Source organism: Nomascus leucogenys, chromosome 5 (genome assembly GCF_006542625.1).
Source record: "Nomascus leucogenys isolate Asia chromosome 5, Asia_NLE_v1, whole genome shotgun sequence".
NCBI lineage: Eukaryota > Metazoa > Chordata > Mammalia > Primates > Hylobatidae > Nomascus > Nomascus leucogenys.
In genome coordinates this window covers 20,023,776-20,043,350 of record NC_044385.1, presented here as the reverse complement: position 1 = coordinate 20,043,350, position 19,575 = coordinate 20,023,776, and the positions used below count along the sequence as shown (strand labels likewise).

General features: G+C 51.5%; 1 protein-coding gene across 2 annotated transcripts in view; it reads left to right on the top strand.

The window, feature by feature from the left end:
• WNT3A (Wnt family member 3A) overlaps positions 1–18,716 on the top strand; it is a 54,393-nt gene extending 35,677 nt beyond the window's left edge. Inside the window, exons 3-5 of one of the 2 annotated variants that reach the window (XM_003275115.2) lie at positions 8,116–8,381; positions 16,442–16,917; positions 17,658–17,921. In XM_003275115.2, the coding sequence (XP_003275163.1) occupies positions 8,116–8,381; positions 16,442–16,917; positions 17,658–17,760 (845 nt within the window). In that variant the 3' untranslated portion in view covers positions 17,761–17,921. Of the gene's footprint in view, positions 1–8,115; positions 8,382–16,441 lie in introns of both variants that reach the window. The other variant, XM_003275114.2, reaches the window with a different exon arrangement.
• Positions 18,717–19,575: the final 859 nt, after the last annotated feature.

Here is a 19,575-nt window from a genome sequence, read left to right as displayed (position 1 = left end):
CAGATGATGAAAGGGATGATGGATGGATGATGGTTGAATGATGGATGGGTGATGAATTGATGATGGATGGATGATGAATGGATGATGGGTGAATGGATGGATGAGTGGTGGTAGATGGTGGATGATGGGTAATGGATGGACAATGGTTAGATTGTGGATGGATAGTGGATGATGGATGATAGATGTATGGATAATGTATGGATATAGATGATGAATGGGTGGATGATGGATGATAGATGGATGATGGATAGATGTGGATGATGGATGGATGGATGGATAATGGTTGATGGATGGATGTGGATGACAGATGATGGATGATGGGTGGATGGATAGATGGGTGGTGGGTGGTGAATGATGGTAGATGATGGAGAGTAGATATATGGATGATGGATGGATGGATGGTGAATGGATAGATGAATTGATAGGTGGATACATGGTAGGTGGTGGTAGATGATGGATGATAGGTAATGGATAGATGGATGGATGGATGGATGGATGGTGGATGATGCACGATAGATGAATGGATAGATGGATGGATGTGGATGACAGATGGATGAATGAACAAAAAGAAGGAAAGATAGATAATTGATACTTTGGATGAATTCAGTAAATAACTGCTAAATGAGACCACGACAAGTTTCTGGGAAAGATGGTTTTCCCAGGTGGAATATACTTCCCTTACAGAACAATTTTGTTATGCAGTTTCCTTTCTTCTTCCTTTCTCCAACAACTGATTGCTGTGTTAGAATAAAAGTCTTGGGCCTGAATAGGGCAGGCCTTAGGTGGCTCAAAAAGTTCAGCCAGTCTCCTTCCCAGGTGACTTGGCCAAATTGGCAGCATTTGTGTCTAAGCACCCTGTCTCCCAGTAGCCTGTGTCCCATTCTAGTGGGACCTCCGACACTCCACTCTAATGAAGGCATTTTCCTGCTGACTGGGATGATTTCCTGGCCTTCTGGGATGGCTGGCACTTCCCACGGGCAAGATGCCTCCGTTTCACCCCCATAGCTGCCTCTGTTGTGTCAACAAAAGCAGAAACCCCTGACAAAGGTGTTTGTGGCAGAGAACTTGGCTTCCGTGGAGGCTGGCTGCCAGGACTGCAGAGCCTGGACATGAGTCCTGGCCTCAGGGGAGCCCTGAGTCGGCTCCTCTGTAAACAGAGATGACTCTGGGCAGTGGTTCATAACATGTGTGCTTCAAACACCTGTGGAAATCTGATCAAAGCAATGGATTCTCTCTCCAGAAAGATGCCCATGCTCCCAGATATCCCCCATTGTTTGTGCTATTTTGGGAAGGTAGTGAACCTGCTGCAGATTCCCCCTAGAACCTTGGGTGGAATCCATCCCACAGGCTCAAATCTCCTGCCACTGTGGCTGTCACTTGGACATTCTGGGGGGTCTTCCTTCTGCATGGTTTCAGGACATTTTTTAACCTTTTATTTATTTTATTTTATTATTTTTAGATTAGAGATGAGGTCTCATTTTGCCTCCCAGGCTGGAGTACAATGGTGTGAACATGGCTCACTGCAGCCTTGAAGTACTGGGCTCAAGCAATCCTCCTGCCTCAGCGTCCCGAGTAGCTAGGACTACAGATGCACACCACCATGCCCAGCTCATTTATGTTTGTTTTTTTTTTTAAGAAAGGGGGTCTTGCTATGTTGCCCAGGCTTAACTTTTTATTTTGAAATAATTTCAGACTTACATAAACATCGCAGGAGTGGCACTGAGACTCCTGGGTCCCCTCGTACAACCCTGTGGTGCATAACCATGCCAATTGTTCAAAACTAAGTGTGTTCTATTCACCACACTCTGGACGTCACTCAGCTTTCCTTCGTTTTTCTATCAAGATCCCTTTTCTGTCCCAGAACCCCCTCCTGGGTCCCTTGTTACTTTTGGTGATGCCATGCCTCTGGCTCCTCTGCTCTTCCCTGTCCCTCATGCCCCTGAGACCTCTGAGAAGCACAATTAGGCATTTTGCAGAACAGCCATCAATTTGGGTTGGTCTGATGTCTCCCGACGATTAGATGCAGGCTGTGCATTTTGGGCGAGAATATCTCAAAGGCTGTATGTGGCCTTCATGCATCATCCTTGGAGCCACAAGGTATTGTGTGTCCCATTTCAGGCAAGGTTAACTCAGTCCCCAGCATAAGGTGGCATCTGCCAGGCTTCTCCAGTGCACAGTTAAGGCTTTTCCCATTGTGCCTGATAAACGCTGTGAGCAGTTGTGGAACTGCTTAGAGACTTTGTGGCTTCAACTTTAATGCAGGCTCTCTGCCAGAACATAGGGTCTCATGCTTTTCTGGCCTGTGGTCTTGCAGCTTGCAGCTTCTACTTCGGCCTCGGATGGGGGTGTCTGTCCCGGGATCCGAGCCTCTCTGCAGAGACTTCTTGTCTTCAGTCTTCACGAGTGAATTGAAGGCCTGCTCCAGGGTTTTCTCAGCATGGCAGGGAGCTCCACCTCCACTTGTGATGGGAGAGAAAATCAAGGTTCAGCCAGCTGGTGACCAAACTGAGCAAGAATGAGCTCTTTTCTGTCCAAGTGGAAGCCCTGAGCACCACCCGCCCTTGCCCTTGAGTGTGTCTGGCTATTGGGGCTGTTTGCCTGAGTTTTGATAAGCAGCGATCTCGAGGCCCTTGTTATGGGCAGGGCATGAGTGAGGCACAGAGAGCCCTAGCCTCAGGCTCTGGTTCTCCTCTTACCAGAAGCTCAGGAGCAAGAGGGAGGGGCTGGCCTTGGAGACAGACTCTTGTAGTAGCCAGGCCGTGAGGTGGGAAGGCAGGCTCAGCTGGGGTAGGGTATTCAGAGTGTGTGATGCCCAGGCCATTTGGGAGTGAGAGGGTCTGGCCGAGAGGGCAGGTGGAGCTGTGCGCCATGCATGAGCTCCAGGAGCACCCAGGACACTCCTCAACCCTGCCTCTCAAGCTGCCCTAGAAGGGAAACAGGGCAGATGACAGAGGAGGGGGTGCTGACTAGGGAGGGGACAACCTGAGTTCTTTAACGACAAGAACAGGCACTCAGGCCTGGAGGCTTAGAGAGGAAGTGCTCTGCATCCAGCCACACGTATATTCACTCAGGGACAGTGGGTTCAGCAAAGGCCCCTCCAGGCCTGTCTGTGAACTGATCAGTTGTGTTAGGGAAGTAACATGGGGTCGGGGGTGGGGGGCTTTAAGTTTCTTGGGGAGGTGTGGAGGAGGTGGCTGCCTAGCTGCTCCCTGGGAAAGGAAACAGCGGAGGTTACATGATGAGCCTGGGTGTCTTAGAGGGGCAAGGGTGGGCCTGCTCTGGGTAGGCTCAGACCCTCCTGGTTCCCTGACTCAGCCCAGGGCTCCTGTCCTTCACTCTGGCCCCAGGAAATATCTATGGGCTGGGCCTTGTGCTCCAGATTGGAAATAAAAGGTGAGCCAAACAGTCCCTGCCTCTAGGCAGCCGGGGCGAAGGAGGGAGTCAGTGGGCAAATCTTCCTGGTTGGGGAGGGGCAGCCAGGTGTAGAGGACACCCGATCCCTGGCCGCTCCCCTCAGAGCAGGCAGGGGCATAGCAGGTCCAGCCTGAGCCAAGGAAGGAACTGGAAAGAGCCCGAGGGGAGGACAAGGGGCTGAGTGTGGCCTGAGGCCAGGGAGCGGCATTGAGGTCAGGAGAGGAGATAGATCCAGAGGGGGCCTGGCATGGCCAGATTGGCATTGGGCGAAGACCTCAGCCTGCAGATAGTCCGTTGCGAGGGAGAGGTGTGCATGTGTATGCATGTGTGTGGTGCACGTGTGGGGGGGTGTGTATGTGTGTGCATCTGTGTGCATGCATGGTTTGTGTGTGGTGGGTTGTGAATGCATATGTGCATCCATGGGAGGTGTGCATGTGTGTGATGTGCATGGTGTGCATGCATGCATATGTATATGTGTGTGCATGTGTGTGTGTGCATGTGCATGGGGTGTGCATGTGGGGGGTGTGTGCACGTATGTGTATGGTATTCATGTATGTGTATGTGTTGTGTGGTGTGTGTATTTGTGTGTGTGCATGTCTGTGGGGTGGGGTGTGTATATGTGGGGTGTGTGCATGCATGTGTGTGCATGTGTATGGTATGTGTGGTATGCCTTCATGGTGTGCATGTGTGTGTGGGATGTGCATGTATGTGAGTGCATGTGTATGCTCTGCTTGCATGCATGTGTATATGTGTTCATGTATGTAGTTGGGTGTACATGTGTGCTTGTGTGTGGCGGGGTGTGCATGTGTGTGCATGTGTGTGATGTGTGCATGTGTGTGGTGTGCATGCCTATATGTGTGTGTTTGCATCTGTGTGTGCATGTGCATCAGGTGGGGTGTGCATGCGTGTGTGGTATGCATGTGTTTGTGTCTGCAGGCATGTGTGCATGTGGCTGTGCATGCATGTGGTGGAAGGAGGAAGCTGGAGGCTGGGGCCTCCTAGGGGCCTCTTCATGGCAAGGTGGAAGATGGACCCACAGATAAGAACCAGGAGGGGCAAATTGGCTGAGAGGCCCCAGGGCCACCTGGGAAGGCCAGAGCAGCCTGGGCAGCTGGGGCTGTTTCAGGACTGGACAGTCTCCGGCCAGCAAGCAGAGCCCTTTCTGAGCTGGTGGTGGGAAGTGGATACAGAAGAAATGGAGAGTTTTCTTCTGGACTTGTGGCTGGATGCAGTGGGTGTCCAGGCCTGACTTGGACAGGGCCCTAGGGAAGGGACGGGGTTGCTGGGACCCGCCATCAGGGGGCTGTTGGCCTATCCACAGAAAAGTCAATGAAAGCAGGCCTAAGGGGCTCAGGGGGCTTTGTCAGCAGCCAGGGGGACGCCAGTGCAAAGCCATAGCCTCAAATACCTTCCACTTTGTATGTTCTTGTCATGGGAGCAAACGTGTGTTCTTCTGTGCTGGCTGTGTGTGGATGTGTGTTGGGCCGTGTGGGAGTGTCTGAGTGTGTGCACACTAACTCACGCCTTTCTGTCCCTGCCGGCCTGGGCTCAAGGGCATCACAAGCCCCAGGTGTTGCTCTCTCGGTCCTCTCCTAGGCAGCCTGCAACCACATGCCTGTGTCCCTGAGTTAGGCCATTCTTGCATCGCTATAAAGAAACACTTGAGGCTGGTAATTTATAAGAAGAGATGTTTAATTGGCTCATGGGTCTGCAGGCTGCACAGGAAGTGTGGCTCTTGCTTCTGCTTCTAGGGAGGCTAGGAAGCTTCCAATCATGGCGGAAGGCAAAGGGGGAGCAGGCATGTCACATGGTGAGAGCAGGAGCGGGAGAGAGAGTGGGGGAGGAGGTGCCACACACTTTTAAACAACCAGATCTTGCAAGAACTCACTCGTAATCTCGAGGACAGCACTAAGCCATGGGACCCACCCCCCGTGACCCAGTCACCTCTACCAGGCCCCACCCCAGCCCTGGAGATCACAGTTCAACATGAGATCTGGGCAGGGTTAAACATCCAGACTACATCAGCCCCATCCACGTGAGGATGAAAGCTCCCTGGATGTCCAGGTGGCAGAGGAGGTCACAGCCCCCTACGATGACTCTGTTGTGACCCGAAGGGGTCCGTTGCGGGCCTCTGCCAAGGAGGAGCAGGGGACACAATGGGACATAGCCCTGTATCCCCGCCTTGTCCCATGGGAGGACCCTGGCTCCAGGAGAACCTCAGGCCTCCTTCTATCCCCATAGAGAGGGCCCATCGGAGCTCTCCTCTCCCTCCTGCTCTCCCAGAGCCTCCAGGGGAGAGAGAAGGTCAGAGCCAAGGAAAGGTGGGGGCTCAGGACCCTCCCACAACAAAAGCAGAGACATGGAGGAACCTGCCCCAGGGCACACCCAGCCCCCAGAGGCCAAGCCAAGGCTCAGGGGCTCCAAAGCCCAGGTGTCTTCTTGCTAGGTCTGTAAGATCCCTGCCCAGCAGCAGGTTGGGCTCTTTCCTGGTTGGCTCCCTGTTGGTTCCCTAGCTCAGACTGCAATGCTTGGCAAACAGCAGGCACTCTGTTCCTCACCTGTGTCGGAGGGTTGGTCCAAAGTGAGTGCCTGTCTTTTTTTATTTTGTTTTTTTTTTGAGACAGGTTCTCACGCTGTTGCCCAGGCTGGAGTGCAGTGGTATAATCATACCTCACTGCAGCCTCGAACTACTGAACTTAAGTGATCTTCCTGCCTCAGCCTCCTGAGCAGCTGGGATTATAGGCCCCCAGCCCTGAGTGCCTTTTATCAATGGAAGCAGGGCCTGGCCAGGCCCACCCCCTCTCCTCGTGCCCTTGCAGAAGTGTCTGCATACACCCACCCCCAAGACACAGCTCTTTCTTTCAACCTGTCTGGGGAAGCCTGGCTGGGGGCCTGGCCTCTGCAAAGCCCACACCACCCCTCATTCCCATCCCTCTGATCCTAGCCTCCAGAGCTTTCTCCTAAATTCCAGCCCTCCCCTACCACCCTTCTGCACAAGCAATGCCACTTCCCCAACTCAGCCTCTATTTCCCCATTTGGGGAAGAAGGAAGCTGTGTACAAGGACCCAGGCAGCTCCAAAGTTAGCAGCAGCAGACACCCTGCAGCCTTCCAAGCTGGAGGCAGGGGCATTTGGGGCACTGGGGCTGGCCCTGGGGAGGTGGGCGCTGGAGGTCACTGGTGTTGAGAAGATTCCAGAAGAGGCGGCCATACCTCTGAGCCATGCAAGTGCCAGTGCTTGGGGTGGAGGAAGGAAATGGCAAGAGGCACAGCAGAGGTGGGCGGTGTGCGGGGTGGAGCCACACTCTGGGGTCTGCGCCCCAGGCTGTCTGGGCAGCAGAAGGAAGTGGCTCTTGTCTGGTTTTACCTGCCTTCATTCAGTTGTATGATTATTTTGAGATCCTTTGTGCTATTTTTCTTGTTATTCCTAAATTAAATGCCGTTATGGACTTGCCACTGTTTTTTAACCATCCCTGTTGATGGACATTGGGGTACTTCCAGTGTGTGGCTTGTGTGAACATTTGCTTACAAGTCTTCGCACAGACACGGGTTTCCTCTGGGGCAAACCTAATGGCTGGTGTACGTTTACCCTTGAAGACAATGCCAAAGTGCCTCCCAAGGGGACTGCACCTTTCCCCGCCATCCAGCTGTGAACAAGGGTCAGGGTCTGATTTCTCCACATCCTTGCCAACACTTGCTACTCTTTGACTCTTTGACTCTTTGATTGCAGCCGTCCCCGTAGGTGTGAGGCGGCCCCTCATTGGGTTTTTTGATTTGCACATCCCCAGGATGGGTGATGTCGACCATCTTTCCAGGTGCATACTGGCCTTCCCTGTGCCTTTTTTTTAAAGACAAGGTCTTGCTCTATCACCCAGGCTGGAGTGTGATCATAGCTCACTGCAGCCTCAAACTCCTGGGCTCTAGCAATCCTTCCACCTCCACTTCCTGAATAGCTGGGACTACAGGCGCACACCACTGCACCTTGCTAATTTTTAAATTTTTTTGTAGAGATGGGGTCTTGCTACATTGCCAAGGCTGGTCTCAAACTCCTGGGCTCAAGCAATCCTCCCACCTCCACCTCCCAAAGGGCTGGGATTACAGGTGTAAGCCACCTTGCCAGCTATTTGTTTTCTGAGACAGGGCTTGAGTGCAGTGGTGCTATCCTGGCTTACTGCAGCCTCGACTTCCTGGGCCCAAGTGATCCTCCCGCCTCAGCCTCCTAAGTAGCTGGGGCCACACCCAGTTAATATTTTTAGTTTTTGTAGAGATGGGGTCTTGCTATGTTAAAAAGGCTGTCCTGGTCTCAAGCAGTCCTCCTACTGTGCCCTCTCAAAGTGCTGGGATTACAGGCATGAGCCACTGTACCTAGCCAAAGTTGATTGTTAAAAAGAGCCTGGTACCAACCTCCCCTCTCTCTGGCTTCTGTCACCATGTAATTTCTTGCACACACTGGTTCCCCTTTACCCTCCCTTTCCCTTCTGCCACAAGTGGAAACAGCCTGAGGCCCTTGCCAGAGGTAGTTGCTGGAGCCATGCTTCTGTGTAGCCTGTAGATCCGTGAACCAAGTAAGCCTCTTTGCCTTATACACCACCCAACCTCACGAGTTCCTTTATAACAATGCAAATGGGCTAAGACCCCTGCCCTGCCCAAGGCAGTCCTTTGAGCTGAGCCCTGTTAACCCTGCATCTCTCCTCTCTCTACAGCTACCAGGGAGTCAGCCTTTGTCCACGCCATTGCCTCAGCCGGTGTGGCCTTTGCGGTGACACGCTCATGTGCAGAAGGCACAGCCGCCATCTGTGGCTGCAGCAGCCGCCACCAGGGCTCACCAGGCAAGGGCTGGAAGTGGGGTGGCTGTAGCGAGGACATCGAGTTTGGTGGGATGGTGTCTCGGGAGTTCGCCGACGCCCGGGAGAACCGGCCAGATGCCCGCTCAGCCATGAACCGCCACAACAACGAGGCTGGGCGCCAGGTAGGTTCGCCGCCCGCAAGGGTGCTTGGGAAAAAGGAGCCTCCTCAGCAGGGTGTGTGCCCTGGTTCCTTGGGGCATATGGCCCGGTGAGGCAGGATGGTGGCCAGGCTGAGGGTCTTCTCGACCCCTGCCTGGGGTGTGTGAAGCTTAACACCATCCAGCTGCACCACAGCATCCAGTGCGCTCCTGGGGATGGTGAGCCCACCTGTGGACTGGGGTAGCCAAGAAGGAGGGATAAAGCAAAGGCCTGGTCAATAGGAGCCCCTGCAGAGCCCAGGGAGGGAGACAGCCAGGCAGCCACAGAGATGGGGAGGAATTCTGCAATGAGGAAATGCAGGCACACAAGGTGACCCGATGTCAAGGACAGCTGGCAGTAATTTAGGGGGAAGGAAGCTGGGAGAGCCTCCCAGGCAGCCTGGAGGTGAAAGACAACAAGCGACTTGGTCTGGGCAGAGTACACAGTGTAATGGAACAAAGAGCATCTTGATGTGGAGAGGCCAACCCAGACCAAGCCGTATAAAGCTTCGTGAGCCTGTGTCTTATTCTGTCTGGCTGCTACAACAAAGTATCTTAGACTGGATAATTTACAAACAATGGAGTTTAGTACTCACAGTTCTGGAGACTGGGAAGTCCAAGGTCATGGTACTAGCAGATTCCTTGTCCGGTGAGGGCCTTCTCCTCATGGATGATGCCTTCTGTGTCCTCACCAAGGGTGTGGATCTCTCTGGGGTTACTTTTATAAGGGCACTGTTTTAGTCCATTCTTGCATTGCTACCCGAGACTGGGTAATTTATGAAGAAGAGAGGTTTAATTGGCTCACGGATCTGCAGGCTGCACAAGCTTGGTAATGGTATCTGCTCAGCTTCTTGGGAGGCCTCAGGGAGATTTTACACATGGCAGAAGTGGAGTGGTAGCAGGCACGTCACATGGGCCAGAGCAGGAGCAAGTAAGACAGAGTGGGGAAGAGGTCGCCATGCACAGATCTTGTGTGAACTCACTATCATGAGGACAGCACCAAGCCATTCATGAGAGATCTGCCTGCATAACCCAAACACCTCCTACCAGGTCCCACGCCCAACACTGGGGATTACACTTCAACATGAAATTTGGAGGGGACACAGATACAAACCATATCAGGCACAAATCCCATTCACGATGCTCCACCCTCATGACTTGACTTGATCACCTTCTAGAGGCCCTACCTCTTAATGCTGTCACCTTGAGGGTAAAGATTTCTTTTTGGGGGGATGGGGACACAGAGTCTTGCTGGAGTACAGTGGCACCATCTCAGCTCACTGCAGCCTCCACATCCCGGGTTCAAGCGATTCTCCTGCCTCAGCCTTCTGAGTAGCTAGGACTATAGGCGCATGCCACCACACCCGGCTAATTTTTGTATTTTTAGTGGAGATAGGGTTTCACCATGTTGGCCAGGCTGGTCTCAAGCTTTCGGCCTCAAGTGATCCACCCACCTTGGCCTCCCAAAGTGCTGTGATTACAGATGTGAGCCACCATGCCCAGCCGAGGGTAAAGATTTTAACCCATGAATTTTTGAGGAACACAAACATTCAGACCACAGCAGCTTGCTAGAAAGGACATGGTCAGAAGACCAGTGGATGACCAAGGGAGGAAAGATGGCTGATGGGCAGTGACAGGTGTAAGGACCAAGTGGCGTCCACGGGATTTAGCAACATGAAGATGGCAGCTGACCTTGGCTGTAGAATCAGGGGACCACAGAGTGGTGAAGAGTGAACAGGGGATATTCACCTTTTAACAGTGAGGAACTAGATAACTCAGACTAATCTTCCTGCAGAAGACAACTTCAGATGCAGGATGAACTATAAAAAGCACCCTGTTAAAAGTGTGGAGTCCCCATAATTACCCAATTCATGATAAATGAGGCAGTGCAGTGCCATGGGAGAAATGGGCTTTTCAATAAATGGTGCTCAGTCAACTGGGTGGTGCTGTGGTCTGAATGTGTCTCCCAAAATTTGTATGTTGTAAGCTTGATCCCCAGTGCAACAGTCTGGAGAGGTGGGACCTGACGAGAGGTGTTTAGGTCATGAGGGCCTTGCCCTCATGAAGAGACCAATGCTGCTGTAAAAGGGCTTGCAGAAGAGGGTCTCTCTCTCTCTCTCTCTCTCTCTATTACCTTCCTGCCATATGAGGACATGATTTTCCTCCCTTCTAGAGGACATGACATTCATTCAGGGTGCCCTCTTGGAAGCAGATAAACCAAGCCCTAACCTGTCAGCACCTTGATCTTAGATTTCCCAGCCTCCTAAACCATGAAACAATACATTTATGAATTACTCAGTCTCAGGTGTTATGTTGTAGCAATACAGCATTGACTAAGACAGATAGCAACATGGAAAAAAAATAACCCTGGCTTGTTACCTCACACCATCCATAAAAATCAATTACAAATCCCAGTGGGAAAGATAAAACAATAAAACTTTTACAAGAAAATATAGAATATCTTTGTGACCTTAGAGTAGGTAAAGGTGTCTTAAACAGTCCAAAAAAGCACTCACATTGAAAGAGAAGTGGAATAACATAGACTATATTCAAAGTAAGAACATTCATCCATAAAAAGACACCAGTATGGGACTGAAAAGGCAACCCATAGAGGACACATTCACATACATACATCCACACTCACATATGCAGCAAATGTAGAGAAGCTACAGTAGGAAAAGAACTCTGCAGACTAAGAAGAAAAAGATAGACGAACCAATGGGAAAATTGGCCAAAAAATTAAAAGCCATGTTATGAAAGAAAATATAGAAATTCCAATACCTATACAAAAGGTGCTCAATGTTATGAGTCATCAAGAAAATGCTGTGAGAATCTATGTCCTGGAAATAGAGAGAGGAGGAAGGGGGTGTGTGAGACACTGGTGTTCTGGGGCAGGTAATTTGTAAAATTTTGTATATTTTGCACTTATAACACATATACTTTTTTGTATGTCTATTATACTTCCATAAAATGATTTTTAAGTGTCAAATAACTGGCCATCTAGTGAGGAATTAGCAGCCCCTGATCCAAGAGAAGATCCCAAGCCTGGTACCTGGGGTAGCTTTTGTCTAGGGGCCATTTGCTGACCTGGAAGAGACTACAGAGGTTGCACTGCATTTCCAGCAGACTCACAGAGCTAAGGGGCCCACCAAGGGTGCGATCTCTGGTAAATCCTTCCTCAGTGTAGGCTGTGACCCTGAAGAGCAAAGTCAAGCCAGAAGTAGTCTTGTCCTGTGCACATGGGCAGACTAGAAATCTCTCAAAACCTGAACTTGGATTAAGGTAATCCCAAATTACTGGTACGCCCACACACCTGGAAAAAGCAGACAAAATCCACTTTGGAGAAGGATGATATCCCTCCTCTAAGCCTATAAATGTTTCTATAATAATTTTTTAGAAAACACAATATTGGCTGGGCATGGTGGCTCATACCTGTAATCCCAGCACTTTGGGAGGCCGAGATGGGTGGATCATGAGGTCAGGAGATCGAGACCATCCTGGCTAACATGGTGAAACCCCGTCTCTACTAAAAAATATCAAAAAAAAAAATTAGCCAGGTGTTGGTGGCGGGTGCCTGTAGTCCCAGCTACTCGGGAGGCTGAGGCAGGAGAACAGCGTGAACCCAGGAGGTGGAGCTTGCAGTGAGCCGAGATCGCACCACTGCACTTCAGCCTGGGTGACAGAGAGACTCCATCTCAAAAAAAAAAAAAAAAGAATACACAATGTCCAGCACACAATCAAAGATAGTCTATCACATGATCTGATGACACGATGAGTTTAATCAGAAAAAAGAAAAAACAGAAACAAGTACACAGGGAATTCAGATACTGGAATTATTAGACATAGACTTTGAGGAGAAAAATGCTTACTTAGGTTCACAAAGCTAAAACACAAGTGTGAACATTGCAGCAGGAAACCAGAAACTATAAAAATAATATAATAGGCCGGGCACAGTGGCTCACACCCGTGATCCCAGCACTTTGGGAGGCCGAGGCTGGTGGATCACCTGAGGTCAGGAGTTCGAGACCAGCCTGACCAACATGGAGAATCCCCATCTCTACTAAAAATACAAAATTAGCTGGGCATGGTAGTGCATGCCTGTAATCCCAGCTACTTGGGAGGCTGAGCCAGGAGAATCACTTGAATCCGGGAGGCGGAGGTTGCGGTGAGCCGAGAACACACCATTACACTCCAGCCCAGGCAACAAAAGCGAAACTCCATCCCAAAAAAAAAAAAAAAAAAAAATATATATATATAGATAGATAGATAGATAGATAGATAGATAGATAGATTTGGAAAAGAATTACATAGAAATTGCAGAACTGAAGAAAAAATAAGGACTTCCAGTTAAAGATGAGAAGCTGAACCCTTCCATCTGCACTCTCCTGGAACCCACTAAAATAACAATAAATTAATTTTAAAATAAATAGATATGTAGAGATAAATATAAATAAAATATAAATAGATATAAGTAGAGACAGGTAATAGTAGATATAGATGATAGATATAAATGGATATAAACAGTGCCTAGAGATTATACATAGATATAGATGCTAATATAGATAAATAGGATGGATGGATGGATAAATAGATTAGATAGATAGATGGATGAATAGATAGAGATGGATGCTCATGAGAATACAGAAAATAAAGAGGAAGCAATGGTAACAAAACTTTGGAAGCTAAAAGCAGATACATGAATACTCAAGCAGACTCAAGAAAACTGAGTCTTAAGCCAGTAGAGAAGAAATTTGGGAACCAGTCTAGGAATTCCTAGTGTCTGATATCTTGAGAAGTTGAGATAAATATTGGGGCTGAAAACACAAAGATTGGTTGAAAGATGATTTTCAGAGTACTTTACAGCCCACTCACTCCACTACCCAACTCTTTGTAGCCAGGCAGCAGCCTCTCCTTTCCCTGTGGCTGAAGACTGGAGGTTTGTTTTCTGCAAAGCAAAGGTCTCTGATCTGAGGGACGCCAAGCACATCTCAGAGTGAAGCTTCCAAAGTGAAAATTTTCTCTCTACATATGGAAGTTCATGCCTTTCTCTCTCCTCCTGATTTCCTAATGCTAAGCTGTGAACCCTAGTTATCCTCCAGGCAAGAGGATGGAAGATTCTGCTCTGGGGACTCTGACCAACTCAAAAGAGGAGACTTCAAGATAGTGACTTGTGGAAGGTCCCAATAAAGCAATGCACCTAGATCACTCTATAGAGAGGACCAAAGTTGACAAGTCTCTCCCATGTACAGGAACTTCCAATAAGATTTTTAGTGTCCCATTTTTAAATACGAGCAGACAGCCAAGGATCATCAGACCTCTGAGGAAGGACTCTAACAACAATAATGGCAAAGTCCAAAACAAACAAACTCAAACAAAATTTATGGGAAAGAGACATTGTAAAGAGAGATGAAACTTCAAAGGATGATCATTAATATCCCCAAAAGATAAAACACTATATCCATGAAATTGGAACAGGATGGTAATTTTAAACATTCAGGTTACAAAAGAGCTCTTAGAAATTAAAAATATGATAACAGAAGCAAAATCCTCAAATTGAAAGATAGTTGAGACACCCTCCCACAAGACAGAAAAAAAAAAGACAAAGAGATTAAAAATAAGAGCAAGGAGAAGATTTGGAGGATCTGTCCAAGAAAGACAATGACAAACAAAAAGACGAGGCAGTCAGCAAAGAAACAAGGCAGGAAGCTTCCTCAGAACTGTGGAGCACAGGTTTCAGACCAAACAGGCCCACTAAGTGACGAGAACCACAGAAGAAAAAGATCTACTTCAAGACACGCTGTTGTGAAGTTCAGAGCCTACCACATAGAACAGCCCTCCAAGCTGCCAAGGAGAATGTTTGGGCTTCGGGATCAGGAATCAAAATAGTAGCAGACTTTTCGGGAGCAATAATGAAAGCTAGAAGAAAACAGAGTAACTCTAAGATGTAAAAATGATTTTAATGAATTCACTTCCCAGCAAAACTATCAATTAAATGGGCTAGTAGAAAAGATTGTTTTTAGACATGGACATTTCAAAAAATGTATAAGGCCTTTTCTGGGAAAAAAAAATAACTGCAAGAAAATGAGATTGATAGAATAGCTGATGTGTTTGGACATCTTGAAGAGAATATTTAGATAAGTAAGGGAGAATTTGAGACTGAATCAGTTACAGGTACATTGATAACACCAACTACAAAAAGTCATTTAGGAAAAGAAAAGTAATCGTAATAAATGACACTTAAAGTAGTCCCAATACCACAAGCAGTGAATATTGATGTGAAATTAAGCTAGTTTTTAGGGCAGGAGGGGTTGGTGGTTGGGAAGTGTGCATCAGTGTGGTGGAGTAAGGAGAGAAAACTAACTGCCACCCACCATGGCAAGAGGCCAATAAATAATGCCTAATGCTGAAAAATCAAGAGGTGTCAAGACAAGTGTGTTATTAGAGTTGTAGGCATTGCAAGGGGCTGCATGTAGGACCAGAATTCCTGTTTATCTAAACAGGTCTTGGAAACTGTTGGACTCTTTAATGTATGCACCTATACAACTTTGATCCAATGTAAAACTAAAACAAAAGAGGAAATAAAATGGATATTAGATAAACTAGACTGGGCAGGGCGGGGGATATGTTACTCAACAGATGCCCATAGGAAACAGTCAATATCAGAGGGAGGAGTTCAAGAAAGAGCCAGAAGGGGACGAGGAGGAGGCAGCATTGGGACCCAGAGCCCAGTTGAAGCCTTAGATTAGAACTGTCCAATAGAAATAGAATGGGAGCCACAAATGGCTCATAGATTATTATAATTTGTCCCACAAATGACACAAAGATCATTATAAATTTTCTAGTAGCCACATTTAAAGAGTAAACAGGTAAAACAAGTGTTTTTGGTTTGGGGTTTGGTTTGGTTTGGTTTGGTTTGAGACGGACTCTCGCCCTGTAGCCCAGGCTGGAGTGCAGTGGTGCAATCTCCGCTCACTGCTACCTCCCGCTCCTGACTCAAGCAATTCTGCCTCTGTCTCCCAAGTAGCTGGGATCACAGGTTCCCGCCACCAGGCCTGGCTAATTTTTGCATTTTTAATAGACACGGGGCTTTGCCTCAAGTAAGCCACCCGCCTTGGCCTCCCAAAGTGCTGGGATTACAGGCATGAGCCACCATGCCCGGCCAGAAACAAATTTTAATACTAAATTTGATTTAACTCAGGATAGCCAACATGCTATCATTTCAATAATGTAGTCAGTATTAAAATTATGAATGAGCTGTTTCTCATCCTTTTCTTACACTAAGTCTTGGGAATCCAGCATGCAGTTGGCACTTATAGCATTTCTGAATTTGCACTGTCATGCCTCACGGGCTCCTGTCTGGCCAGTGGCTGCCACAGTGCAGTGCCACCTAGACTGTTCTGATGTTCACATGCCCCTTCACGCTCACCCCGACCCCTTCCCCAAAGAAAGAAGGGAAAAGAAGCCGAATTCTCCACTGCCCATAGGGGAAACCGTTCGCTCCTCAGCCAGGTCCTGCCCCATCCCCCAACAGCCTTATGTCCCAACATTGCCTTCCTCTTCCTCTGCAGTCCCCATACAGTGACCAGCTTCCTGGGCCACTCTCATTACTCATGCTCAGGACTCCTGCCTTTCCACCCAGCCGTATACACCTCTGGGCAGCGTGCCTGGGTCCTCAGGGTCAAAAGGAACGCCTATCCCCCTGCATCCCTGCACTCTGACTGCTGTGGCTCTTCGTGTATGGCATCCCACGCTGCAGCTCTGTCCTTCATTCACTCCACCCTAGACAGTGTAGAAGTACTCAGCTAGGAGACGGGGAGAGGGAGCCCCCCAAGCCCTGACCTGGGAAGGCTTGGGTCTGGCAAAGGAGCAGGCACCAGTATCTGCACCATAGGAAGGGGGTGGCCCTGGGGCCCTGTCTGGGAGTCTGCCCTCTCTGCCCGGGGGCTTTATGGAGCAGGTGGGCTGCGGGCGACATGTAATGCTGTTTCCTCGGGGAGACGCACCAGGGGGCCGCCCTGACGCTGGCTCCTGCGCGTGCCCCGCAGGCCATCGCCAGCCACATGCACCTCAAGTGCAAGTGCCACGGGCTGTCGGGCAGCTGCGAGGTGAAGACATGCTGGTGGTCGCAACCCGACTTCCGCGCCATCGGTGACTTCCTCAAGGACAAGTACGACAGCGCCTCGGAGATGGTGGTGGAGAAGCACCGGGAGTCCCGCGGCTGGGTGGAGACCCTGCGGCCGCGCTACACCTACTTCAAGGTGCCCACGGAGCGCGACCTGGTCTACTACGAGGCCTCGCCCAACTTCTGCGAGCCCAACCCCGAGACGGGCTCCTTCGGCACGCGCGACCGCACCTGCAACGTCAGCTCGCACGGCATCGACGGCTGCGACCTGCTGTGCTGCGGCCGCGGCCACAACGCGCGAGCGGAGCGGCGCCGGGAGAAGTGCCGCTGCGTGTTCCACTGGTGCTGCTACGTCAGCTGTCAGGAGTGCACGCGCGTCTACGACGTGCACACCTGCAAGTAGGCACCTGCCGCGGCTCCCCCTGGACGGGGCGGGTCCTGCCTGGGGGTGGGCTTTTCCCTGGGTGGAGCAGGACTCCCACCTAAACCGGGCAGTACTCCTCCCTGGGGGCGGGACTCCTCCCTGGGCGTGGGGCTCCTACCTGGGGGCAGAACTCCTACCTGAAGGCAGGGCTCCTCCCTGGAGCCAGTGTCTCCTCTCTGGCGGCTGGGCTCCTCCTGAATGAGGCGGAGCTCCAGGATGGGGAGGGGCTCTGCGTAGGCTTCTCCCTGGGGACGGGGCTCCCCTGGACAGAGGCGGGGCTACAGGGTGGGCGGGGCTTCTCCTGGGTGGGACAGGGCTTCCCCTGCGGGGGCGAGGCCCCTCCCAGTGAGGGCGTGGCTATGGGTGGGCGGGGCACTAGGTAGGCTTCTACCTGCAGGTGGGGCTCCTCCTGAAGGAGGCGGGGCTCTAGGATGGGGCAGGGCTCTGGGGTAGGCTCCTCCCTGAGGGCGGAGCTCCTCCTTAGGAGTGGGGTTTCATGGTGGATGGGGCTTCTTCCTGGATGGGGCAGAGCTTCTCCTGACCAGGGCGAGGCCCCTTCCACGGGGGCTGTGGCTCTGGGTGGGCGTGGCCTGCATAGGCTCCTTCCTGTGGGTAGGGCTCCTCTGGGGCCAGGCTCCAATGGGGCGGGGCTTCTCTCCGCGGGTGGGACTCTTCCCCGGGAACCGCCCTCCTGATTAAGGCGTGGCTTCTGCAGGAATCCCGGCTCCAGAGCAGGGAATTCAGCCCACCAACCCTCTCATCCCCAACCCCCTGTAAGGTTCCGTCCACCCCTGTGTCGAGCTGGGAAGGTTCCATGAAGCGAGTCGGGTCCCCAAACCGTGCCCCTGGGATCCGAGGGCCCCTCTCCAAGCGCCTGGCTTGGGAATGCTCCAGGCGCGCCGACGCCTGTGCTACCCCTTCCTCAGCCTGTGGTTTGACCACCCACCTGACCAGGGGCCCTACTGGGGAAAGCCTGAAGCGCCTCCCAGCCCCCAACCCCAAGACCAAGCTTAGTACCGGGAGAGGACAGGGACTTCGCAGAGGCAAGTGACCGAGGCCCTCCCAAAGAGGCCCGCCCTGCCCGGGCTCCCACACCGTCAGGTCCTCCTCCCAGGGAACCGGCCTGCTCCGCCCATCTCTGCGCTGCTCAGCTGCGCCCCCTTCTTTGCAGCTGCCCAGCCCCTCCTCCCTGCCCTCGGGTCTCCCCACCTGCACTCCATCCAGCTACAGGAGAGATAGAAGCCTCTCGTCCCGTCCCTCCCTTTCCTCCGCCTGTCCACAGCCCCTTATAAGGGAAAGGTAGGAAGAGGGGTCCAGCCCCCCAGGCTGCCCAGAGCTGCTGATCTCATTTGGGGGCTGTTCAGGAGGTTTGGGGGGCATCAACCCCCCGACTGTGCTGCTCGCGAAGGTCCCACAGGCCTGAGATGGGCCGGCCACCGTCCTGGCCCCTCATGGCGGGACTGGAGAAAAGGTCCACTTTCCTGGAGCCAATGGCCCGGCCCCTCCTGACTCATCCGCCTGGCCCGGGAATAAATGGGAGGCCGTTGAACTCACCCGGCCCATATCCCTGGTTGCCCCATGGCCAGCGCCCCTCAGCCTCTGCCACTGTGAACCGGCTCCCACCCACAGGGTGCGGGGAGGAGACGCGGCCAGGCGGGGCTCCCGAAGAGCCCAAAAGAGGGCACACCGCCATCCTCTGCCTCAAATTCTGCGTTTTTGGTTTTAATGTCATATCTGATGCTGCTATATCCACTGTCCACTGGAGTTAGACGAATAGACGTGTTGTGTTTTTTTTTTTCCTTTTCTTTCTATGAAAGAAATTATTTTAGTCATAGCCTGTGAGTTTCAAACAATGGGAAAAGTGAAAAAAGAGAAACAAGCCGTCAAGGCTGTGGTCTGGGCTGGATGTTTGGTGGTGGGTCAGCACGGTGTTGAAAGAGTAGAGAAGATGCCCACTCAGGGGCTCAGGGCTTGGGTCCAGGGGCAGGGGGATGCCCCAGGGCCATGATGGGCAGGGGACCTCCAGAGCTGGAATTCCAGGGGGAAGGAATAAGGATAGCCAAGCTGAGGAAATGAGAGAATGGCCACTGGCACCAAGGCCTGGAGCAGGGTAGAGCCTCTGATAGGGAGAGAGCAGCAGGCACCTGGAGGCCCCAGGTAGGCAGCCCTAAGGTAAGGGGGTTGGCCGAGCCCCCAACAAGTCAGTAGAGCAGCAGGATGCCCACCACCTCCCCTCCCGCAGAGCCCATACTCACTCAGCTGACACCTTAGCACCAGCTATGGATGTGCCCCCCAACTCTCTAGGTTTAGGGACAGTGGCCTGGTGGTGTAGGATCAGCTGGATCCCAGCAGGACCTTGGGATGGGGCTGGCCATCAGGAGTTCCTCTGGGATCCTCACCTCGTGGGGCTGTGCACAGGGGTGCCCCCTGTGTGAGCCGCCATTTCCTTTCCACAGCCAAGGAAGGCAGGGAGAGCCCCTGGAACAGGCGAGCCATCCTGCCGACAGGAGCCCTCACGTGGCCTTCCTAGGGGTGCTGGGTGTGCCTCTGGAAAAGGGCAGCAGGGGCCCAAGGGCTGTCTCAAGGCCATGCCTTCCCCGTCCCACCCCCACCAAGGATCTCTGCTCCACTCT